This window comes from Corvus moneduloides, chromosome Z (assembly GCF_009650955.1).
Source record: "Corvus moneduloides isolate bCorMon1 chromosome Z, bCorMon1.pri, whole genome shotgun sequence".
NCBI classification, from domain to species: Eukaryota; Metazoa; Chordata; class Aves; order Passeriformes; family Corvidae; genus Corvus; species Corvus moneduloides.
In genome coordinates, this window is record NC_045511.1 from 48,703,676 (window position 1) to 48,730,040 (window position 26,365).

The 26,365-nt window shown below is 39.5% G+C and overlaps 1 protein-coding gene across 2 annotated transcripts in view; it reads right to left on the reverse strand.

Moving 5' to 3' along the window:
- Positions 1 to 383: 383 nt before the first annotated feature.
- The window catches only part of SNCAIP (synuclein alpha interacting protein), an 88,305-nt gene continuing 62,323 nt past the window's right edge, over positions 384 to 26,365 (reverse strand). Inside the window, exons 7-12 of one of the 2 annotated variants that reach the window (XM_032096427.1) lie at positions 21,055 to 21,180; positions 15,603 to 15,772; positions 10,517 to 10,609; positions 7,029 to 8,091; positions 5,158 to 5,228; positions 384 to 947 (exon numbers count right to left, since the gene is read on the reverse strand). In XM_032096427.1, coding sequence (XP_031952318.1) covers positions 863 to 947; positions 5,158 to 5,228; positions 7,029 to 8,091; positions 10,517 to 10,609; positions 15,603 to 15,772; positions 21,055 to 21,180 — 1,608 coding nt within the window. In that variant the 3' untranslated portion in view covers positions 384 to 862. The remainder of the gene's footprint in view (positions 948 to 5,157; positions 5,229 to 7,028; positions 8,092 to 10,516; positions 10,610 to 15,602; positions 15,773 to 21,054; positions 21,181 to 26,365) is intronic. The other variant, XM_032096428.1, reaches the window with a different exon arrangement.

The window sequence follows — 26,365 nt, forward strand, 5'->3', positions numbered from 1 at the left end:
ATCAGAAACAAAGTGAATTAATTCATTTTCTCTGAAAAGTTAAAAGAACATTCAATAAAGGGATCATGGCACCTTTAAGAGAATGTGGACTAGAGTTTCAGCAGCTTATGCAGTAATTTCAACAAAGCTGAGCACACTGCCAGTGTTTGGCAAGTAGCAGTAATTGGTAACTTAAAATTGCATTTATACTTTTTATTTCTAAATGTTTTAAAGCTGATGAAGGACCACTATACATTAAAGTGGCTCTTGACACAACTAATTGACTGAACTGAAATCCGGAAACTGGATGTCGTCTAATTATCAAATGAACACCAGAAAGAACAATAAAAAACTTAGAGCTCAAAAGAGGAAATGAAGTATAGGAAGTATCTGCACTCAGTGTGTCCTCTTAACACCTTCTTTATTTCCTTTTTACAAAAAATAGAAATAACAACAGACAAAACATACTCAAAAAAAAGTCAATGCTTTTGCCTTGGTCTCACTGAGGAGCTGCTCAGGCAGGGTCCTGGCTGGAATTTTGACAGTATATGCTGTTGACAAAGGGAAATAAAGATATATGACAATATATCCATGCAAGACACAAAGTACAAAATGTGTTCTGTGGCCTAACAAACATTTTGGCAATTGCAAGTGTCATAACAATTTCCAAATTGTTACTTCTGCTCACCCATGCCTTTACACAGCATCACTTACAAACAAGTTACATATACACATATATCATAAAAAAGATTTGTATATGGTCTAACTGATAAAAATTAAGGCATCCTAACAGCTGCTGTTTTGCTGGTGAGTGGTATGTCTCCTATTAGTGTTTCAAAAGGCTATACTTCAGGTATTTCAAACTGAGACATCATGATGTGGTTTAGAGGAAGAATTCCTGCAGCTCTGGCTCTTCAGCACTGTTTTGACTCTCAGATTTCTGGATTTTCCAGTTGATGTCATCATGCCTGGAGAAAAAAAAGAAGAAAATTACTCAGCGGTAACACTGAAAATATAGAGGGGTTGGCACTGTGTTTTTTTACCCTGTTTTGTTCCATTTGCATGTATTGAAATCTGAATTCATCTTTCTCTGGGCTTATTTTTCCAGACGTACTACACAAAATACTTTTTAATATTGTGAATTTTTTCTGAGTTGTAACTTCCATTTTGAAATCAAACCTGGAAATCAATGGGATGATGAGGAGCTTTTTAAGTCACAGCACTAAATAGAGTGCTGTTGTAATGTTCTGGTAATAATGCACAGAACATCAAAGAATTCCTTGCACCTTAGAGAAAATATCACAGTGACAAAAAGATTCACTACAACAAACATCAGACATATCCTATTGGTTTCTGACTCTGCCTGTAATAGAATTATCTTGTCCTCATAAATAATCATCAGAAAGAAATAAATCTATCTATCTATTGTGTAGGAGATTTGAATGACAGCTTGCCAGTTAGAGTAGAAAAATTATGCACAACATATTTGTAGCTCTCATTTTCTTCACTTTCTTTCATATGTTCTTGTTCTGAGTTGCCAGTATGTTCCCCTTCTCTTCAATTAACCTTCCAACTGATTGTCGACTAAGCATCCAGTCCACAGCAGTTTTCAAACCAGTTAAGAGCCTCACTTTTACTTATTACTACTGAAGAGCAAAACTCCTACAATCCAATCAAGACTAGATGGTTTGCTGCTGCAAAGGACAGATGCTAGAGTGAGAGCAAGAGTATGTTTATGAAGAAGTTTGCCTTTAATTCCCATATTGGTGAGCTTGATTCTTGTAAGCCAGAATAGCTTTATTTCAATCTACAACCATCACAAAGAACCAAATATTCCCAAGAAACTTATACTTAGGATGGTTAGATAAGCTGATGGTTACTTCAGGGTTTAACAGAAGCTGACCTCACGGACCATAGTTTTGGGTCCTAGTAAGAAGGGCATTAGTGATCATTTCATTTTAAAATCCCCTTCATTCATCTAAATCACAGTTGTCACATATCCAATGCAAGAGCAAAACACACAGAATTGAGCCAGGCGAAACAGATTTTGCAGGAATGGGTCTGAGGAGGAAAAAGAGGAGCACTTAACTCTTTGCTACACCTACATTTTGGCACTTAACATGGATTGCGGTTATCATAGCATTAACCATGTCGCTTTTCTAAAGGATGCTTTCTAAGGCTAAGATTTACCTGCTGCATCAGCTTAGGCTTGCAGTGCTGAAAGATCCTGTGGGTGAGTCCCCCATCTAGAGGCTCAGTAGGCACACCAAAGACCCCCTTTGGCAGCTCTACAGTTGCAATGAGACCTCAAAGAGGAACATTTTTAGCTAATGCAGATGTCTCTAGGTAACAAAGCCTTTTACAACTGTGTCTCCTGACCTGGAAAAAATGTATTACCAATACCAAACACCAAATGTACTATTATTGCTAACTAGCAACCACATTCCTAATTAAATTTTTAACATCTTCTAGTGCCTGTATCACCACTACTACATCCTCTCATGCAACAAGCAGTGGTGCATGATCGTAATAGCACACAAGGGAACAAATGTAAATTTTCTGAGACAGTTACTTTTGTGTTCATGTTATACTCTACTAGTATGAATTGTTACTATTTTGTTAGACATATAAGCATTCTTTTTCTGGAGGATACATTTGAAGTTGTAATTTATCCAGCATTAGGCCTGGCAGTGGGATATGGATTAGGTTAGAGTCACTCGCTGGTTTAGAAGCATGCCCAGTTTACTACCTGACAGATATTTGATGGTGGATTCTGTTGAGCGCCACCATGTAGGAAGCAATTTTTGCTGTTGATAGCTGTACCTAATACAGGGTTTTACTGCTTATTTTAATGTAATGCAGATCTCAGATGATTTAAAGTGTGGGAAAGAACTGTTCATCGGCATATATGTAAGATGGAAAAAAACCTACAAGTATTTGCTTGGAGTCGCAATATGCAAAAACCAGCTAATCCTTCCAAAAGAGGAAAAAATACCCCAAACCATCTTGCACATCTAAAATTTCCTCCAAGACTTTAAGAAAAATAGGGTGAATCAAATTTCAAAAGGCCACTAAAAATTTACTGCAGTCCTCTACTATTAAGCTGTGACCAACTTGAAAAAGTAAACTACAAAGCCTTAATGTACTCGGGTGTTTTGAATGAAAAGAAAAAAAAAATAAATGAAAAGAACAGAAGCTGAAGAAAAAGATGCTGGAAACTAGTTGACAGGGAAGTCATCTCACTGAAGGTAGATTTTGTATAATGACTTCAGATTTCAGAAACTGCTAATAAAATCCCCTATTATAAGGGTGTAGTGTCAAAATGGGCTTGGGGACTGTGTTCAGAAACATAATTGCCCAATATAACAATCTATAAAGGTTTAAACCACCAAAGACTGTACTGTTTTCCAAAGAAGTTTTTTTTTCAAAATAGTTCTGAAATGGTAATTACAGAGTCCCTAGACTATCCAGGGAAAATTCAAACAGTGTCCAGGAGCCTGTAGTGCACACAACGGTGACGTTCTTTTAAGACTTAAATGTCACACCTACTGGACATCATGCAGTTGACTAACGACTGGTACCCATTCTGCTGTTCAAAAATCACAACAGATGCTAAAGGTCATTACAAAGGCTGTCTTAGAAGCTCTGAGAACCTTCAGGTCTGTGTCCCGATTTCTGAAAAGCACAATACAACTTCCGTTCTTATGTGATATTTGGAAATCTCATGCCACAGACTTTGACTTCCAAATTTATGGGTATTGTAACAGCCTCCTCAAGCTGCGGCCTCAGTGCACTCTGCTCCTTGTTTCCGACTCTCTGGTTCTCCATGCGTCCATGGTCATGGGGGCAGCTTTAGGACATGGTGCCTGGACCAGCAGTGCCTGGAGGGACAGCTAGGAGTTCATGCCCAACCATCACCCTCCCAGCAGGTGACGCCTCAGCCCTGCAGTGGCAGCCAGACTTTCCCTGTCTCTCGCTTCTGGGGAAATGCCACATTGCCACATTCCTCACACAAGAGCAGTCACACAGAGCAAGTGCCAAATTACAACAACTGCCTACATCTGGGACATGGCTCCAACATAAGGATGAGATTAATTGTTTTGCATTACTCTACGATCTGGACAGGCAGCTGGATGTTTTGACTGGAAGCTGCCTGCTGATGCTCCCTCAAACTGCTGCTATCCAGTTTTCTGCACAGGAGTTTCCCTCTTTGTTTTCAGAAGAGAATGAAACCTCTTGGAAATCTCTACTGTTTCTGGTTTCACATACACTGTACCAATAGCTTCTGAACAAGACTCATATTTCCATTACAGAAATTGAGTTTTTAAGTATGGGAAGGTTCTGGCAATAGAAAACTAGTGAACGGACCCCTCTTCCTCCATGTATCAGATATTTAGAAAACACTAACTTGAAAGTAACTTAGGCTCTTGAACTGCAGAACAACTAACGTCAAAGTAACTTTACAAGTCAGTTTAACAGAAAAAGAAGCAAGGAATTTGTGAGTGTTAAGAGAAAATGACAGGTCATTTTTAAGAAAGCATTTGCTTATTAAATAAACAAACATTTTGTCAAGTGTTGTTTATTTCCAACATATCTTTATGGAATTGAGGGACTGGTCTCTACCTGCCTGAATAGCCCTGATGGGACAGGACTAACTTAAGGAATTTAAATATAGTCAGAGTTAATCAGACTTTTAAAAAACAGATTTAACTTCAAAGTCTAAGGGAGAGTAAGAAAAATGTGTGAAAATAGAAGACCACTTAGACTTAAAGTACAGCACTCTGCTTCATGTTCCCTGTATTCTCTATTTCAAGATGAACTGTGATCTTTTTGCTCTTCTCATGAGAGGAAATTTAATTTCCATTCTCATCTGGTACTTGAGTTTTATTCAATAGAGGCAGAATACTCAGCCAAAGTCTGCTATACACTCTGGTCGATTTATGAGCATGAATACTTTTTGTACTTGCTTGGAACTGAAATCCTGTAGCCAGTTCAATAGTGACATCAGCAGAAATCCATCATAAATTTCTGCTTTTCTAGGAATTCAGATATTCATCTACTTCCCTTCTTGTGAATCAATTGATTCCAGTGTTTCAGTTACAAACAGTGTTAACAAACATACAATTTGAGAAAAGAAGGCAACAGAGATGCTAAACATTACCATGCATAAGCACATACCAAGCATAGTTACACAGAAGTTCTTCATTCAGCGTGCAAGAAGAAAGACTGGTGTAGCTGAAGTAAGGATCCTAAGGAAGTACAACATCATACCAGTTAAGAGCATGCACAGAGTTTCCCACATGCATAACATGAAGAGCCACTAAAACATGCAGTCAGACAGCCACAGGAACATTTTAGACGATATCTTTTTGCACCTGAATCTGTTACCTCTTTGAGATATGTGCTGTGGTCCTTTGGGTTGGTATGAAACGTTATTGTTTCCACAGTTCTGATGCTGGCAGCAGTGACATGCAAACATGGCCTTTTCACAGAACAAGCATTTTACAGTGCAAGCATCAATACTGTTAGAATTACCTCATACAATCCTTCAAATTTCTTAGGGAACTACAAAATCTGCTCATGGCCTTGCAACCTATCAGAACGTCTTTGAAGACAGACTGTCTTTTCCCCTGTCACTTGGAAATCTGAATCACTCATTCGAAAAGAAAAGCCACTGTGTTTTAAAAATACTTTTATGTTAAATTGGCTGTTTGACTAGATGGTGCTTGTCTTTAAAGACTCAAATCATAGTAGTTCATATTGTGATTCTGAGTAAACTTTAAGAAATGCAGTCCCACTTCAATTTAGCCCTTTAGATGTCATTTGAATTTTTCATGTAGTTTCATTTAATTTCATTTAAGTCTGCTATAGCACTACTGGTCTAACAGCACCCACTAATATGGGCTATTCACTATTTCCCAATTGTCTCTTTCCACTGTTTCTTTTGCCTCCTCCTTGCCTAAGATTTTCCTGTGTTTTTCTCCCATTACCTTGTCATACTTTTTACAGTATATAATTCATTACTGCTGCTCCTCCTCCTATTGGCCTGCTTTATGCTTTTTTTATGTTGAAATTATTCTTTCCCCTCGTGTCTTTCTATCCACCTGTCTTCCCTCCCTGTCTTCCACAGAGGATTAAATCATCAACCATTCCCTCTCACTCATCTCTATTGTATCTCCAGATGCTCACACTTCTCTCCATTCCACAAAAATACTGCACCCACACTACACTACACAAAACCCACTACATCTGACTCTTTCTATTCAATATAGAATCACTAGGTTGGAAAAGACCTTTGAGGTCTTCAAGTGCAACCAATGACCTAAAGCCTTGAAAGATGCATTTGTTCAAAGTATTTTCTCCTTTCTTTTAAACAAGAGGACCAGCTTCTTAACTGCAAACACCCCTCATCCCCTTGGGATCCCAGAAAAGGGACTCTGTTCACTGCAGAGAGGGGAAGATCTGGATCCAGTACGTTTTGTGACAGGCCCAACCATATGCTCTGACACAAGAAGACTCTGTGCTATGAGGAGAAGGTGGTCACAGAGGACTTGTTGCTGACAGCTTCAACACCTAGGGTCGGCTGTAGCTCCCAGAGAAGCAGGAAGGACCATTTCTGCAATTTTTCCTTGTTATATTTCTTATTCTGTTGGCCTCATCAGTATTTATAGGACAGGACAGGACAGTTCTTCAGTTATTTATACCTCAGGAGTCCCATGGGTTCAAGACTGACATTCTCATTGTATGTTTTGTCACTCAGTGCAACACCAAACATCATTTCCATGTGAATCACATCTCTGGGGAAAGCTTTCAACACAGAGTATGTGGATCATGTGCCCTAAGAATACAGACTCTGTACATAAGCAATTCCTGCCACTCCTTGGAAAATTCTTCCAAATCTAAAAAGTGGATGGACTTTCTGTAGGTCAAATACAATAAAGTATTTGTGTGCCTCCTTTTGCTATAGAAAGGCAGAAGGAAGAAGCTGTCAAACTTATGCATTACTTAATGAGACAAGGAAAAAAGGCCCCTCCTTTCAGTGCACTCACTGTCTTGGTTCTTCCTTTTGAGACAACTGCTGGATTTCCCTTGCTTTCTGTTGTCTTCCTTCCTAGTGAGGTAAAAGGCAGTGTTGAGGAGGTTTTGATGAGGTTTGCTGTTTGACAGTTGTTGTTGTTATTTTGGTTGCCACTCAGTGTCTCCATTATGGACCGAAAGGTTCCAAAAGGCCTTTTCAGCTGGTCTCCTGCATACTCCCCAGAGCTGGCTGGAGCCCGCGTGAGTCCTTTGCTCCGGTCTTTATCCTTTTCCTCATTTAGTTCTGACTCTGCTAGTTCCACCTGCACCACAGGCTCCTCAAAAGTTACTCGAAGTTTCAAATTTTGAGAGGTTCTGCGCTTTGAAGATGGGGACTTGAGAGCACTCTTAGGGCTGGTGGCAACCTTCTGGGCAGTGGCACTGTCTGTGCTGGACGGAGGGTTGTCCTCACAAAACTGGTTCTGAGGTACTGTACCAGACTGATATGGGGCTTCATTATCCGCATCGCTGCTCTCCGAAGTAGGGGAAGGACTGTGGCCATCCACAGACTTAGAGACCCTGATACCAAAAGGAAAGCGCCGTCCTGCTGTGGAAGTGTGTTTCTTAAGCATCATGTTCAAACTCTCTGTGCTCTCAACGCTCTCCACTATAGGCTGAGGTCTTGGTTTGTCAGTTCTTTTCACAGGGGTGTTCTTGTGCTCCTCAGAATTAGCTGAATCTGTATCAGACTCACTGAGAGACCGCTGCATCAGTTGTCTCAGTCGGGCTAACTTCAACTCCCTTTTCTCTGGCAAAATCTTCTTCACGTTCTTGGAGGATGCATGAGCATCCTGAAATTCCAAAGTCAGCTTTTCCTGCATACAGACATTTTCAGAGATTTCTTTTCCCAACAACTGGCGCAAGATTTTATCTGAGTCCTCATCTTTTATCTTAGATCGAGCACGACTAGATGTTCCCAAGCTGCCAAGGATCTGAATACCATCTTGGGTGCTCAATTTACTTTTTGGTGGAGACAATTCATCTGCTTCAGATGTTTTCCACTGGGGTTTGCCAGAAGAAGGAGATGACGGCAAGCTTAAAGAAAAAAAGAGGAAATATCATAGCAACATTAAGGCACATCTAAAATGTGAAACTACCATTTCTGGTGTATACATCTGTCTCAGTTTATTTTTACTTATCCTTTTCATCGCTACTCACATGGAATTCATTACTGTGATGCCACAGCAAAGATTACATAGAGAAGGATGTAACCCTGCTTCCACTCCTATTTAGAATTTGAGTATGTTTGCTTCCTCTTACGAAAAATACCTCCTTAAAACCAGAACTTAGAATGGTTATTCAAACACCAAATATGACTTTATGAGGAGAACTGTAGAAAAACTACTCCTACTTGTGTGAGTTGACATGCTAAAAAGCACCACAAGGCTAAATGCCTACTATCCAAGTCACGTCATAATACAAAAGTAGCTTATTCTAAGTCTGTAAAAGTACCACCTCTCTGCATAGCAATGATTTCATAAATCTAAACTGCATCTGGTATTAATAATAACAACCATATAAGACCTCATAAAAAGTCAGGGCAATTTGCACTCAAAACCTTTTCAGATATGAAATACTGAAAAGCAAGAGAAAGGTGACATGAATTTATTTCAATACTAATAGAATAAAGTAAATTTAGAACCCCAACTGTTTTACAGACGGAAACAGCAATTTCAACAATGACTGCTTTGCAAAGAATGTAAATTGCAGAGACCTTTTCTTTTCCTGCGACATATGCTAGAGCTCATAACACTTCACATTTTTACTTTAGACCACTTTTCCTCTAAGCAAGGACAAGGTGAGAAAATTTAGGTTCGTGTGAGGCAGGCAAGCACCTTCTGCTCTCCTGAGTCCATAGTTCTCATAGTGTACAAAATTCACATGCCTATATTAAACACCTCATTTTCAATTAATTTTATGGCTTTTTTTCCTGTGGCAAACCTAAACAGACAGTGAAGAACATGCATTTATCTATAGCACACATTCCTAGTAACAGGGATAAGTTCTCTTAGATCTGCTACTGCCTCCTTGGATGATGAAAATATCTATGAGTGAGTTCCAACTAGATGGAAAAGTAGTAGCCAGCTATGAAATAAAATAAACAGAGTGTAATTTTCAGACTTGCTCACTTAACTAAACTGATGTTGAAGCCTGCCCTTTTACAGGAATAATGAATGATGAGGGATCTGCTTTCACCTGATCTTATCTGATACTGAAAGTAAAACAGTCCTGGTGCTCCCCAGAACTCAGATAAGAGACCACTTGGAAAGATCAGTCAGCAAAAATCACAGAAAACAAATGAGCTGGAAAGCTTTGGTCCCATTGCCGCTGTTGAGCTGGCAGACAGGGAAGACAAAGATTCCTTAAAAAGGGCAAAAAACCCCTCTTTCCAGTGTGGTTTTGTACTTCAGCAGGAGTTTGGAGTTTACAGCCCTTTCCTAGCTGAAGTTCCTTTACACAAATGCATCTCCAATCCCAATATCTTTGTTATCTACAGCTGTAACTGTTTGCACTTCTCTGAAACAGTGACACATGAAATTCAGGGCCATGGAGCACTTGCACAGAAAAATGCTTGAGATTCTGTGAGAATTGAAAAAAAGCAGTCATTGACCCTGCAAGTTCGTACTTGATGACCCAAAGCTGTGATAATCAACGGCTGCAGAAGCTTTTATGCTGGCTTTATAGTTTCACATATATGTAGCCCCCTAACAACTCTGAAACAAGAAGCAGCATTGTATATGTCTTCCAGAGGGGAAAATGGTTTTAAAAAAAAGATAAACCGATAAATCTCTATTTGTATGTGAGTTACTTCATTTCTTTCCAAGTCATCTTCAGATTGCTGTGAGAGTGAAGTCATGCTTGCTTCATCTGCTTCCATGTATCACCCTGTCAGAGAGATCCAGTCCTCTGTCTTTACCATCCTCCTCTTTAGTGTTTGAAACTTAACTTGTGTTTCTTTCTGTGACTTCTGACAGGATATGTAAACAACACAGGAAGTTTCCAGAGTTTTGACTTCTTACACAAGCTAAAGCAGGTAAAAGATTTAATGAGTACAAGGAGCCTCATTAATATGAAAGTAGTTGTTTTTGATAACTGGCTTTATAACTTACTGCTAAAAGTAATGTATGGGAGACCACCAAAAATCAAACTTTACAGCTTTCCTAGGGGTTTCTAGGATCTTCTCCTGTTATTTAATGCAAAATATCCTACATTCCACTACAAAATTTGCTTTCATCCTGTTGGGAAGCTGGGACTATTTGGTTTGTACTCAGAAATTTCCAGCATTTATCATTACTCACTGTCAAATTCTAGAAGCTCAGCTTTGAGTCCATGAGGTAAAACCCTTACATTTTCTTTACACAACACGTCTGCTATTTAGCCAGATCACAGCTTTTCCTGATAACCAATATATTAAGAAAGTGTGCAAATCCACGCTGCAGTACAGTTCCAGTCACCTTACCTTGGGGACGTGGGCAGTGACTTGCCCTCCGACCGCTGGGCTTCTAAGAGCTGCTGGAGTTGGTTCTGTAATGTCACACGTTCCACAGTCTGCCTGCAAGAAAATGTAAGACTGTGTACCTCAAACTGTAAAACTGACTGCATAAGTAAGTTACAGGAAAACTGATACTACCCTTTCAATTTTGTATTAAAGAAAGAAGTCCTCTTCACCTGTACTTTATGTAGCGAATAGAGAACTTATAAATAAGAACACAGAGAGTTTGTGCTTTTGTCTGAATCTCTGCTGACATTTTGTAATCACTGTACAAGAACAACTGAGAGAAACTCACTTGTCAGATTACTTCTAAAACTTCATGTAAGGACAAGTGATCATAAGCAGCAGTGAATTGAAACTGAGTGACTCACAGACACAAAAGTATGGTAAACTTGTTTCTTACTTGTTTGTGGAAAAGAATAGAAAGTGCACAGATTAAGCAGTCACTTCCTACATTCGGTGGATGGCCTTTATCAGCTGAGCAACAGCTCAGGCAACGGCTCTCTCCCTTTCTATTTGCAAATGAACTCAGAGAGAAGTCTCTGCCCACAGGAAAGGACTGGTCCAAACTTCAGCTGCAGGATGGAGTTAGGTATATGATGTCTGTGTCACATCTGCTTGTTGCCCAACCTTACCAAAGGTTGTACCTGGGCTCTGCATCCACCTTATCCCAGGGCTATACCTACCGCAGTTTATCACTTTCAGTGTGGTGTTGTGATCTACGCTGTTTTGCAAATAACTTTAGAGACCAACACTTAAAAAATTGCAATAGTACCTAAAAATTGTTAGTAATATCAGAGTGATATCCATAGTAGAAACTCCATTTACCATTTATCATGTGTAATCACATCTGTTGTCCTGTAACATACTTATTTCCCTAGGAAGGACTCAGTTGAGCATTACAACCTGAAATCCTCAAGTAGTTCTACAAGAATGACAGATCAATTTGCCACAAAAAGGTCTTCTTTTCCCTGGTCCCATACAATTCAGACGTTCTATTCTCATGTCAAAACACCCCTTTTTGTTGACCACCACAGATAACATTCAATCTTGTTTAGTGATCTGTAATTTCCAGTGCGTCTAAACACTACACAGACAGAATTATTGGAAAACTTCTAGAAAACTAGGGATTTAGAGATTTTTATTACTGTACTTATGCTATCTTTCACCTGAAACAGAACTGTTACATTGCGTTTTATTCCCTGGTCCTGACCAAATGACCGTGGGAAAATGACTTTTTATCTGCTTCTCCCAGGCTGTGCATCTGTTGCTGTCTAAGTAATATGTTTTTGTATGTAATATATGTTATGCAGTTGCATCTGCAGAACTAAGGCAGTCCTCTACCAGTGAGCTGGACACTTTCCTAGCTCACATGCCATCAGCAGACGATTTAGCTGAGTTTCAAACGCAGTCTTTATACTGGCAATGTCAAAGTCAGAAAGAATCCAGATCACTTTCTAGACTAGAGGTTGTACTTGCAGGACTGGCAGAAAACAAATGTTTTACTTTTAATATATCAAAGTGAGTTTGAAAAGTGCTCCAGAAATAAAGGTGTGATCTTGACATACTGCCTTGCATTTTACAATACAGCCATGCTTTATGTAGATCCTTCTTCCTTTAACTTTCCATCTTCCTTCCTTTGGCCTATGCACTTCCTTAGACTATTTTAAAATTACTCCTACCATCTGTCAACATTAGATTATATTGCAGCTCCCCAGATACTCTCCTATAAGAGCCAGGGAAATTTTCATTTGAGATTACATTGTGATGCAATTTATCTGTTTTCTTTTTCCTTTTATCATTCCTTCAATATCTATTTCTAAATATCTAAATAATGCAGCTAACAGTTTTTTATGTTTTTAGCTCCAGCAGAAATCTCTGATGTCTTCCTCTTGAGTTAATGTTCACATTCCTCTTAAACAATTTATTGTGATAGAAGAGTTGAAGTTTACTCCATTTTTATAGTTTAACTAGTTAGTACAGAAGTCACAGACACCCACACATCTTGCCAGTGCTATCCCTAAAGATAAATAACATACATATGTATATTCCAAGATAACACTGGAAACAAGGGATCACAACTTTTTGGAACAGCAATACTGCAAAGTATTAAAGCCAGACTGATTTAGGAGACAAGATCACTGTAGCTTCATGAGTAAGAGGGTGAATGTTGTTTTATTAGAATTGATGGCGAAATTCTGGGGGTCTTACCTTAGACAATATTCCCAGTGAGTAATATGTAAGAACCCTTCTGTGTCTACTTAGACATCTGGGAACCCGAACCACCTCCTTATGAAATCAGGGAGCTCAGTAACTGCAGAAGGAATAGGCTGAGGCACTGGGCTCTACTGGAGTATCTCTCACAGCATGTTTTCTTATTTCTCCTTTTTTTTTTCAAATAACACAAGAATGACTACACCACAAAGCAGAATATAAAATGGCTTAACTAAATAAAAAAGAGATTAACATTATAAAGTTTATATTGGGTTTCTTACGATATGTCTATATAACATGTTCTACCCCAAAAAAGCTCCAGCTAACCAAAAACCCCATCAACCTGCACACACCTTGCCATACCACTACAGAGATTGCATGACCAGCTCATATTTTGGAAGCTGAGGGAAGGCTGGGAAGCACATAAGGGATTTTAGTGTTGATATTGACTGTTCAGGTAATCCATCATGATAAAACTATTCCTCTTCTGTCTCTAGAACATTGTTCATTAGCCCTGGGAGAAGTAGGTGGTGAAAATCCAGGAAAGCCAGCTCAACTGCCCAAGTTGGAGTTATTCCTATATAACAGCTACATTATGTACATCTGAAAGAGTTAGAAAGTAAACTTGACTTCCATCTGTTGCCATCTGATGTCTTCAGGATCTTCAGAACTGCTTTCAGGATTTTCAGAGGTGTTGCAGCCAGTGGATTCTCCTGCTGTGATAAAGGTCCCCTTGACAAGATGCTCCACGGATGTACTTTGTACCCCCCTTGGATTTTTAAGAAGGATGAGGACTGAAAAACAGGGTAAGAATCTTCCTCCATCATCCTTTCTGACTCTTGAGCATGAGCCTCTGAACATGGTCCATTGCTTCTATCAAAATCACTTGTGGCCTGAGGCCTGCAGCCCAAATAGCCATGCAGAAGCTGCTCCCTCAAGCAGAAAATAGATTCTTTCACTGCCTCAGTAAGCTGCAACAGGGTTGCACAAGAGACTTACATCTCTGTGTAGAAGAGGGAGAACAGGCTGCTGCTGCGCTTACTAAAACTAATCTGAAGCCTGAAAAATAGACTGCTGAAGGGAAGCAGATTTTACTCCAGCTGAAACACGCAAAGAAACTCATCAGGAGCCAGATACGAATCATTTAAATGACTTCCTAAGGATGCAGCCTGTGGGTTACTTGGAAAAGTAACAGTGGGGATACTTGGAAAAGTGTTAATGCTTTTGTCATGAAAGTCACAACTAGACTATTTCTGTGTGAGTAAGCAGCCTGCTGACTTACATAACAACTCCTTTATTTCCATATGAGAGGTAAAACTTTTATCAAGTACTGGGTGAGAACAGAAAAGAAATGAAACATGGGTATTCTTTAGCTGCCACTTCCACTTCCTGGTGTGTATACCATTTTTCTTTCTTTTTTTTTTTTTTCTGAATTATGGGGAAAATATATTTTGTGATATATTGATATTAATCAGATGCTAATGCTGTCTTCTAGGGAAATGCCCTATGTTTATTTTTTTTCCTTTATGTCAGTTTTCTCAGCAAATGGACCAAGTACAACCAGGTACACTGACATATCCAGGGAATATTGTCAGGCTGTAAAATTATGAAAACTGTAAATGTTATAATGATCCTCAGTTCAGGGTTTGTATTTTTGACAGTATAAATGTAAAAGAATGAAGATATTGCAAAGAGAAAATGTCAAGGTAAAGACAGGGAGATTGCTTCCCAGTGACTGTCATGGGCAAAAGAGATTCAGTGTGGAGAATTTAACTTAATTCATGGTTAATTAGCATAAATATTTCATTATTGGTTCAGGTATTGGGAAACAAAGAAGGACAGACATTTAAAACACTTATTCTCCCCTTTTCCAAGCTCAACTTCTCTCCCAGATTCATCTGCACTCCTAGCTCTTCTTCTCCACCATTCTCAGGCTTCACTCCAGACACTCTTCCCCTCTTGTCATTGTTGCAGGTTACCCCCAGTTTTTCAGTAAGCCAACATGCAGCACAGGTCAGGGTTCACGTGTAGCAGTTTCTCTCTGTTGCTCTCTTTTTCCCACTCTTTCCTGTTCTCTAATGTGGGTCTTTGACAGGCTGCATTCCAATCAGGAAATCACTGGCTCTGGGCTTGTGCATGGGCTGCAGCCCTTCCAAGGGATGTACCTGTTCTACCATGGCTTCTCCATGGGCCACAGTCCCTTTAGGGGTGTGCTTTCTTCACCATGGTGCACCTCCAGCTCCTCTGACCTTGCTATTCCCTCTGATTGTCACTCTTCTGTTTTCTTCTCCTCTCTGGCATTTTCTGCTCTTTTTTAGATATGCTTTCACAGAGGTGCTAGAAGAATGACAGGTAGGGCTTAGTTGTGTCTTGCAGTGGGTCTGTTGCAGAGAGCTCTGTCCAGCAAAGCGAAGCCCCTTGCTGGTTCTCACTGAAGCCACTCTTTAGCTTCCCTGCTAACAGAGTATTGTAATTTATACCCAATACAATTAGCTACACGTTACTTGCATAAAATGATATGGTCTCTTCGAAACATAAGGTTATCAGAAGTCATTTTCATGGACTGTGACATCTTGATCACATATCTACGCTGGAACAATGTTAGGTCAGTGCCGATGGTTTCTAAGAGTCTTACCAGAATATTGACATGTTAAGCCACAGTAACTGCATCTACAATTAAAGCAAGCAATTAGAATAATTTGTGTTTCAAAATAAGAAATAAGGTAGAAATACAACTTTAAAATGTCATCTATAAGACGAAGAAAATGGACACAGCTAATAAACTGAAGTAGGGTATTGTTTTAAGATCAGCCCCTCTTGCTAACAATGAAACACTTACTCCTTCAGCTGCTTAGTCAGCTTGACAACCTGGGAGGCCAGCGACATACATGTCTCCACAACTACTAAGTAGCGGGAACACATGGTGTGCCCGTGTCGCTCAGCACTTTGTGATGGCTTCTCTCCCACGTGGTTTTGCATGGTGACATTTGCTCCATATTCAACCAATGTCTGTAAAAACATGAAAGGGAACAGTGACATCTCTAAGTGTAAGTCTATGCTGTGACTTCTGATCAGTACAAGAACGGCTGGACAAAAAGCACTCCTGAATAAAATGCTTGAGAAATGTTAGTCTAAGCCAGACATTTTTAAAATTCAGTCACTGACAAATCTGTATGCAGCTTGAATTCAAACCACATACCAATCAAATCTACCACTCAGGTGCAACAATAATATAGAAGACTGAGCTGCAGTTCAGAGGAGCTATAAAAAGACTGTAATTTATATATTATTCCCTCCTCGGCCCCTGAAATTCTACTCAATTAATTTGTTTTCTGTTCATACGTTTGTACAGCATAGCATCACTTGTAGCATTCATACAGTGAGTGGGACTACCAAATCAAAACAGGACTTCCATTTGGCCACCTATTGATTCTCTCCTGCACCACAGTAATAAACTCTTGCAGATGCATCTCCCTGTGCATTACAGAATATTGTGATAACTTTACACATGGCAGACCTAGAAAAGAGGACACAGGACATCTGATGAAGATAACAGCAGGGTCCAGAGCAGCGTGAACACATTGCTAGCCAGTTTACAGTGGCTGGTGATGAGCTGTAATGGCTTACCAGATCTGTTTTTGGGATCTCCACACTGCAACGTATTTCAACACATCCTTAGGATTTCATTTTAGGAATGTCTTTGCTACAGTGTTTGCTGACTCCTTTTGTGGTTTAGCTCTCCATTTTCTACCACAGCAGAATCCCTATGTTTAAAACACTCAATAGAGCAGTCTCAGTGTTCTGATTCCTTAGCTAAGTAATGCTTAGACATGAAAGATAGGCCAGATACTTTAGGTCAGACAGGCACAAATTTCTTATTGCTGATAAAGAACTGTACTATGACTTAATCAATCTGGTTGGAATTTTTGGGGGGTTAGGTCAGTGTGGTTTTTTATTGCTGAGAGAAGTCTCATTGCTTTGCACTTGCTTGGTTAGTCACTATTTTCTTTTGAATACGTACTGAAATATGTGTCAGCTTTTAGTCTTTAAGAAATATAATATCTTACACTCTGATGTATATCCCTGTGTTACTCACAGTACCAGCAGAGAACCCTAGCTTGCTGTTGGAGAACCATCCAAGTTGTAAGCATGCCATTTGAGTTATTCTGAGACTAGAATAAAGAGTGTTCTATGTGCAAAAAGAAGTTCTGTCAGGCCGACCTCAAGACATCAAATAACTGAAGCAAGATTTGAGACTAACTCTTCCCTCTTTATGATCTGCTTGTAATTATCAGTGTTAGGAGCTCTTTGCATTACTGGAGTAGGTAAAATAGGACCTAAATGTTCTCAGCAATGCTTTGACACATGTTGATACCAGCCCCCTGGAAAACTTGTGATCCTATACACCCAGAAACGATAGCGTCATTAACTTTATGCACACACATGCAGAAGAGGAATTGCATGGCTGAGCTCTTGGCTGACTTATCCAAGCAGAGCTGAAAAACCACTGAGGATTGGAGTGATTTTGTTGACCACAAACAGCAGACACAGAGACCTCTACATCTGCTGACAGAGAAGTGGAATGGGTGGTCTGTCTGATCTGTTAAAACCATGCAGAAAGGAAAGTTATGAACTCTTGCACTGCATCTCATATCAATAGATTGGGCTTAATTTGTCCAGAAAGAAAATAAACCTTGCAGAAAGTAATCAAATAGTTTGAAACATGATAGGAGTGTCATCTGCTCATAAACACAGTGAATAAGAGGGCCAGGGAATCACTAACAGTGATTCTTCATTTTTTATTCTGCTGCTTATAGTTTCCCTGTTTCCTTTATCACTCCTTTCTTCTTACCAGATTATTCACTGTACATTATTTTAAAGTAGACTACAAGCTTATTTGGCACAGGGTTTATTTTGTTTCACAGCACAACAAATTATCAACTACACTTAAAACTGTGAGGTTTTAGTGAAGTAGTATTACTAACATTGTGTATTTTTATCATCACTAGATATTTTCATGACTTATTTCTCATGGCCTCACTTCAACAGAAAGTACTTGTTGAATTGCATATTTACCTAAAATAAAATAATCTTGAGAGTTCTAAGCCATTTATTAAGGCTAATTCTTCACAGGGACAGCAGGGCTAGTCTCTTTGTTGTTTAGTTTTATCCATGAAAACAGCCTGCAGATGTCACCACTCTGTTCAAAATCATCTACACTCATTTCTTCAAATGCATTGCACATCTTGATGAGGCACTGTTGAGATAGCAACCCTAAACACACACTCCATAGCAACCCTAAGCACACCCTCTACCACAACAGTGCTCCCCACCAGTAAATTATAAACATTTCTTCTATCCCATTTTTTCCAACTGATCACAGCAATTGGCTACAATACAATAATAAACCCACTAGGCTCAGCGCGGATGTGATGGTTTGTTTATTTTATTCTCGTATGAGTTTCTACAGGGTCCATTCCTCACATCTTTAAGAAAAAAGACATCCCCTCAATAAAAAAATGCAGAGATGGTCATGTTCTCCTAATCTATTTGACTGTCTTCAAGTCTATTCACTCAGCTCAACCTGTTTTTCTTTTTTTATTATGCGATACTCTCAAACTGGCTTTTATGGAGTTATGTCTTCTTGGTGACCAAATATATAAATAGGTAATAATAGTAATAATAGTAAGCAGCTCTGCAGCTGTAGATCCAACACAATAATGTCCACTAATATATTTAGCTCTTTGAAGAGGTTAGCTAATGAAAATCCACTAGCTATATTTCTTTTAGGGCTGGACTAATACAAATGTTCTGTATTTGCAGTGGCCTGAAAGGTGATGTGGATCAGTTCATGTGTGGTAACAGGAATAACAAGTTTACTGATACATATCTGAGTCCCTTGAGAATTACTGCTTGTTCTTAGACATGTTTTCCTCCCTAACTTGACTTAATCACTTTAATTTTTATTTCTTGCCTTTCTGCCAAGAGGTTTTTATTCTTTTATCTGTTCTTCTCCAGGGACTAGTTTGTTTATCAAATACCTCTCTGCAATTTCCTGGAATAATTTTATTATTATTTCTTCTCCAAACAGCTTTTGCTCAAAGTGACAACAACACAAACACTGAAATGTACTCCTGTGACTGTACTAATGATTCTAGCAAATTTGACGGGCAGAGGGTACATCTGCAATTAACACAAAGTTAAGTTGCTTCACCTTCAATAATTTACCAGAAGCGCTGATCAACCAGAGAGGTTCCAGTGACTGGAAGTTACCAAACTTGGCACCCATCTATTACACGGGTTTGAAGAAGGATCCAGGGAGGAACAGGCCTGTCAGCCTGATCTCAGTGCCAGGCAAGTTCATAGAGCAGATCATCTTGACTATCCTCATGCAACAAGTACAGGACAGCCAGGGGATCTCACTCACAGTATGGCTTTATGAAAGGCAAGTTCTGCTTGAGCAACCTGATCTCCTTCTGTGACAAAGTGACCTGTCTAGTGGATGAGGAAAAGGCTGTGGATGTGTTTACCTAGATTTTAGTAAAGCCTTCGACATGGTTTCCCAAAGTATTCTTCCAGAGAAACTGGGTGCCCATGGTGTGAGTGAAAAACTGGTTGGATGGCAGAGCCCTGATAGTGGTGGTGAGTGTATTTACATCCAGATCATGGCTGGTCATTGGCGGTGTTCCCTGGGGCTCAGCACTGGGGCCTGTTTAATGTAATCAACAACACAGACAAGGGGATCATGTGCACTGTCAGTAAGTTCACAGACTACACCAAGTTGGGTGGGAGTGAGGATCTACTGGAGGGCAGGAAAGCTCTGCAAAGGGATCTGCACAGAATGGATCAAAGGGCTGAGGCCAACTAGATGAGATTCAACTGCACTTTGACCACCCCAAGCAGCACAACAGGCTTGGAGCAGAGTGGCCAGGAAGCTGCCTGGAAGGACCTGGGGGTGCTGGTTGACAGTGGCTGAACATGAGCCAGTGTGTGCCCAAGGGCCCAAGAAGGCCAATGGCATCCTGGCCTGTATCAGCAACAGTGGGGCCAGTGGGCATCGGTGAGGCCACACCTTAAGCCCTATGACAAGTTCTGGGCCCCTCACAGCAAGAAAGACATTGAGGTGCTGGAGCAAATCCAGAGAAGGGCAACAGAGCTGGGGAAGGGTCTGGAGCACAAGCCCTGTGAGGCTGAGGGACCTGGGGTTGTTTATCCTGGAGAAAAGGACATTGAGGGGGGACATTGCCCTCTACAACTGCCTGATTGGAGGCTGTAGCCAGGTGGGGATTGGCCTCTTCTCCCAGGTAACAAGTTAAAAGGATGAAAGGAAGTGGCCTCAAGTTGTGTCAGGGGTGGTTTAGATCACATATTAGGAAACAAATTATCACAGAAAGGGTTGTTAAGCACTGGAACAGACTGACCATTGAAGTAGTGGAGGCACTGTCCGGGGAAGTGTTCAAAACCAGCGTGGATGTGTCACTCGCAGACACAGTTTAATGATGAGCATGGTGGTGGTGCTAGTTTGGTCAGACTTGATGATCTTTGAGGTTTTTGCCAACCTTAATGGTTCTATGACTCTAAGATCAGCCATCTAGTCCAACTCCATGACTTTTTTGGTATGTCTGCATTGAACACAGCTACTGGACAGAGGTATCCAAACTGGTTCATTCAGATCTCGCTTCCATTAGCACTGTAGATGTGAAAGCCTTCTCAGCTGGACAAATTACCATTTTTAGCACCTCTGTACAACAGAACTGTATTGTTTTCAGTGGCCAAGATGTTTCACCAAGAATTAGCTAGAAATCAGCATCACTCTTCAATGTATAGCACAGATTCATTCCAGGATGGTAAGTCTGAAAGGGATGGTTTAGTCAAGGTGTAATCCTTCAACAAACCTATCTTTTATAGTTCCCCTAAGCTGGAGAGCTACAACTACTCAATGGAAAAAGAAACAGAAGGAAAACTATCAGACTAATAAGAAAAGTATGCATATCTAACCTGGCTGACCTTTTGTAACACAAAAACATACACACTAACTGCTTATGTATGAACAATATAATCATGCTTTCATCTTGAAATACAAGTTAGTTTAGGCTCACGACAGCATAATTGAGAATAGAATCAAAAACCCAGAGCTTTTCACTCTTTCAGTCTGACTCCTACTGGTTTAAAGTTCTTCCTTCTGATCTATTTTAATGTATCAATAATTATTCCCACTTAGATTTCCCATAATATTTCTTTTGTCATTCAAGCTTGAAGTTTAGAGGTTTCTTCTATAGCTATCACTCTACCTGTATGCATCCTAGATAGCCATGTTGAGCAGCTATGTGAACAGCAGTGTTTCCATCCTGGTCAACTTCATCCAGTGAAATCCCTTGTTCTTGCATAAACTGAAGAAGCCACAGAAGAATTTTCTCCTGGGGGCAAAGAAATGTCACAAAAGGTAAGAAATAATGAAAAGCTGAATATACTAGAGGACTAGTGGTACTGTCATCTGTTACTAATACTATCCAGTAATTCCTTGTTTTCAGTGTCTCTTAACTTTGTAGGACTTAGTGCATCATGGGACTCTGGTTTGGCTTTTAGGGAGTTTTGGGTTTCTTTTTTTCCCCCAAGGGAAAAAGTTGAAATACTTTATTTTATAAAAAGACATAATGGGAAAAAAATGAGTACTGTAACACATTCTGAGAAATTGTACATAAAAATCGTGCATGCCTCTGTGTTGGGGATGAAACCTGAGGCAGAACAATCCATATATCAATCTGAAAATCAGGTTGTGAAATTTGGTCAAACTTCACAAGCCTCTCTGGAAAAATAAAACAGGATTGTGCTCAGATCACAGCCATGAGCATTTAGATTCTTCAGATCTATAATCATTCCCCATTTCTGTGCGGTTGTGCTAAAGAAGCAGCAACACAACTAAAACCAGAAAATAATGCTACCCTAAGGTCTCAATGTACTGACTCATGGACCATTTGTATGTCCTGCATTTTAGGAAGGATGGGGAGACTTGGGAGTGCAAAAGCTTGTCACGGAAAGTCTGGAAGCCAAAACTGAGGTAGAAACTTTTTTTTTTTTACATCACTGTTTGTGTGTGTATGTAGGTACAATACACATTTATTTGGGTATTCTTTTATAACAATGGAGAGTTATATATGTGCACTAAGCTTTTCTGATTTCTTATTTTCTCCAGCAAGTTTATCTGGAATAAATTTCTTCTCTCTAGGAACTTCCCATGCCTCTCCAGTTTAAATTTCTTTTTGCCCTCCTGAATATGATACATATTGAAAATCTAGAATAAATCTATAGATTACATAGAAAAGTGCGCTCCATTAAAGGGTAGCTGACGACAGCTGCTTTCCCAGTTTTTCTATCTGAATAGGTGAAAAGACTAAATTACTTCCTAGCTTAAAACTTTTTTATTTAAACATGTATTTTTTAATATCTTGCATTGATATCTATCGTGTTGCACTGTCTCAGAGCTCCAGTTCAAAGGGGGATTCTAGTGTGGATTCTAGTGTTGCAAACACTAATCCACAGACTTAACCTGCACCATCTCAGTAGCTCCAGTGACACATAAGTACATAATTACCCAAAATTAGAAACGTGGAAAATTAAAGTACACCTAAACAAAACAGTATTGAAAGCACATATAGGAATCGTAGCATCAATTACGTAGAAAAGGGTAAGAATAAAAGTGAAGAAAGAAAATTCTAATAAGGTTGGATATAAACCTGTATTTTTTGTGCAAAATTTTTATTGCAATGAAAAGGAGAGGGACTGTCAGACTCTTCTGAACTACTCCAGATGATTCTGCACATTCAGGCATCGGGGTCTCTGCTTACTCCTTCAGAGGGCTACTCTGTCTGATACTTATCTTCTTCATATATTCACTTTAGCAGCAGTTTTGTTCTTATTACAGGGTGAAGACCTAGGTATTTTGACTTCTCCTTGGCTGACTGCCCAATACAGCTGACAGCCAGCATGGAGAGATGACTTCAGATCACATATCCCTTTAAAAATCCTTTTGAGCAAATTCTCAATATGTTGGTGGTGTTGGCCAGCGATGAAGAAGGATTATGCTACTCCTATGAATTGCCCCTATGTAGATACAAAAATGCTGCTAGCAAGGATTTTCTTGCTATTTTCTAAGTCTGTGAGAGACTTTTCTCTCTCACAGAAGAGGTAGCAGAGTTATGTAAACAACCAAACTACCTGCAACCTTGAAAAGTCTTGTTTATGGTACAGTAGAAAAATATTCTGACAATGGATGTTTTAGGATTTTAACCAATCACCCCCAAGGGGTGGCTGATCCTTTGTCCAATTAGACTATGAAGAAAAAAGTCTATAAAAGAGTTTGTAAAATAATTAAATCAATCAATCTTGCTGCACAATTCCTGCCTGCTGGATCCTCCCTCCTCCTCCTCTATGGCTGCGGGACACGGTGATACCGTAGGAACCAGGCCTGCGGTAATATTTGGTGCAGTAATACCCCTATGTTTCAATAATTAAAAGAAAAATATTTTAGCAAAACTTATCTGCAGAATTGGAAGACAACTATAGCTTTGAAATCATATATTTCTTTGGAATGTAATAGGTACCAGAACGTTAAGCATGTTCTGTAATTTTATGATCACAACAGCATGGAGCAAATCATGCTTTCTAGTCATTTATCTTATCAACAAGAGTTGATAAGTCAAGTTGAAGTCAAGTGGCTGGGTGGCTCTATTCAATCATCTATACTTAAGACTATCTGTGCACCAAGTGATCACAGGCACAAAGTTATAGTTCTACTCAGTTTGTGTTTCAACAAATTTATCCTTGACCAAAAAAACCCCACGAAAACAAATACTTTTTTCACTTAAAACCAGGGAAAACAAAACCATCATATATCAAAATATACTACATATCACTTTATTAACACTCTCACTTTTATTAACATCATGCATTTGCAAGAAAAATGTTTTCAGAAATAGATTTATAGTCTTCAACTCAGTTTATTCAGACAAAATGCAATATAGTAAAGAAATTCATCAGATGAAGATGAATAATTGCTTTTTTGTTATGTAATAGGAACTTATAAATACTGATAAATTATTCAGTATATCTGTTACTTTTAAGACCTACAATGGTCTTAAAATGTTCTAGCAGTTATTAACACCCCTTTGGCATATTCTAGATCTACAATAATTCAAACCTCTCTATAAAAAGACTTCAGTAAAATTTGGGACAGGCTGCTGACTTTGGTTCCATCAGATGACTTTTGGAGAAGGAAGTACAACTAACATGGACCATTTAAATAATTACATAGCCTACAACAGGAAGGGATAGCATGCTGAAGAGTACTGACTTTACAGCTAATCCTAGCCCCACCACTTGATATTAATTAAATAAACAGGCCTTCCCAGTATCCCTTCAAAGTAGAAGAGTAGGAATGAGTGAAAACAACACATTACCCTTGTAAAAATGACATCAGACAGGAAGGCAAATACCCTGAGGTGTAAATAAAGGTGTTTTGTTAGGTATCTGCATATCTGAATGTCATACACTCATTCCCACTGTGCTCTCCAGAACTGTACCACCACCAAGGTGTGCACAGGATCCCTTCTAGGTCCTCAGTCATGCTTTAGGTTGGTATCCCAAAGTCCCTCTATATTCTCTGGAGTTCAGAAACCACAAACCCTTGGCATTCCCCACCCTCTGCCTCTTGCCTGTGCAGTCCATACTACCACAACATCCCTGTTGGAAAGCCTTTCCAGCCCTGTGAAGCTCTTAGTCAGGCCTAGGACAATGTGCACCTAGGACTGCAGCACCATCTTGCTGTGACATGGTGACTGGGCCAGGCACAGCTGCCCTTCACTGTACTCATGACTGAGGCCCAGTGTAAAGAGGCCTGACAACCATCGTGGTTTCTCTTGCATAATCTCATGCTTAAAGAAACCCTTGCTAAGGAGGTATGCTGACCAGGCTACAGGTTGACTTTGAGCTTTTGTTCTTTTCAATCAGATTAATTTATATGGTCCCTCTCTCATTGGAAAAATATAATGTTGTTGACACATCCTTGGAGACAGGCCATGACTGTAGTTTGATGACTATTAACATAGGAACTTTGCTATGAACTCCCTTCTGCTGCCCATCCTAAATTATGATTCTTGAAGAAAATTATGGCGTGCGTGTCTAATGCCTGGGGACACAATGGATGGACTGACTCTTTTAGGAAAGGATTCAATAACAGGTCTTCCTTGTAAAAATACTACTCTTGTAATTCTGCCAAGACCAGTGTTTACATGGATTATCTCTCGTGTAAGTAATGGTAAAATAAATTAAAGCTTCAAGGACAGCGCTAAGTAAGCATTTAAATTTCTCAAAGATTTTTTTTTTCTTAACAAACTTGGGTAAGATAGTCTAGTACCCCTTCAGCCTCAACATTCCCTCATGTTTTCAGGTAGTTTATGGATTATAAAAAAAAGATAATTGACATCACATATGAACTTTCTTTGGCATTCAGCTAACTAAGAAAATTTGGCAGCAATTTATATGTCATCTTGGCAAATTTCATGGGTGGCTGGTGTTTCTTAAGTGGTAGAGCTTCCGTTCTGCTCTGAAATTAATCTAGATAAAGTGTGCCAGATCCATTTGTGGCACTAGATAGCATAGCTCACTGAAAAAACCCCAAAGCTTCATTGGCTTTATCTTATATAAATACCTTTAGAGACAAGGACAAAATTAGGTTAATCAAGTGAAGATATGAATTTAAGTTCACATGCAACTTTCTCTTTCAAACTCTTTCTTCCCAGTAGCAAACACTCTTCTCTCTAATCCAGTTCTGGTCTGGCTTACATATTCCCTATCCTCAGTGCTGGGTTTACAGCAAACATGCTAACACCATTAATCTGAATATCCAGCAGGATCCTATCTTGCACCAGTAACATCTGCATAGTAGGTAAGTGCAAAAAAAGGAGGTCTTTGCACAGCATGAAAACAAGGGTGTCTGTGTGCCTGTAGAAACAGCAGGAGAAAGGGTAGACCTCCAGCTCCATAACCTTCCAAAACTGCCTCTCCTTTCCCCTACAGTACATGCTTGGACAGAAGCAGTTAAGCAGCAAAAATATGTCACAATAATTGTATGGCATTGAATGAGACAATCACACACATCAAAGAATGATTTTCTCGGTGGTTATATTTTGTTTGTTCTCTCTTAACAAGAGTAAAAGGCATCACTACAAAATCAGTGAGGTTTGGTGTCCCTGCCAGTGTCTGGGGGGTTGGAGCTAGATGATTTTTAAGGTCCTTTCCAGCCCAAACCATTCTATGAATCTGTGATTCTATAATTTATCTTTAATGTCTGTCGAAGAAACTGTGCGATAAAATGGTCCATCTGCCAAAGAGATTAAAGAAGAGTAACTGTTCACCATTCCTTCCATAGTAGATCCTGGAGAAGGTCCCCCGAAGAGGGATTATTGCAAGGTCTACTTAGGGAAAAACAGATGTTGTGGAAAGAGAATGTTGTGTAATGTTCCTCCAGATATTAGCCAAGCACTAGAATGCTGTACTTCAGTGGTGTCTCACTATTACAATAACAGACACGTTAGGTGTGAAACA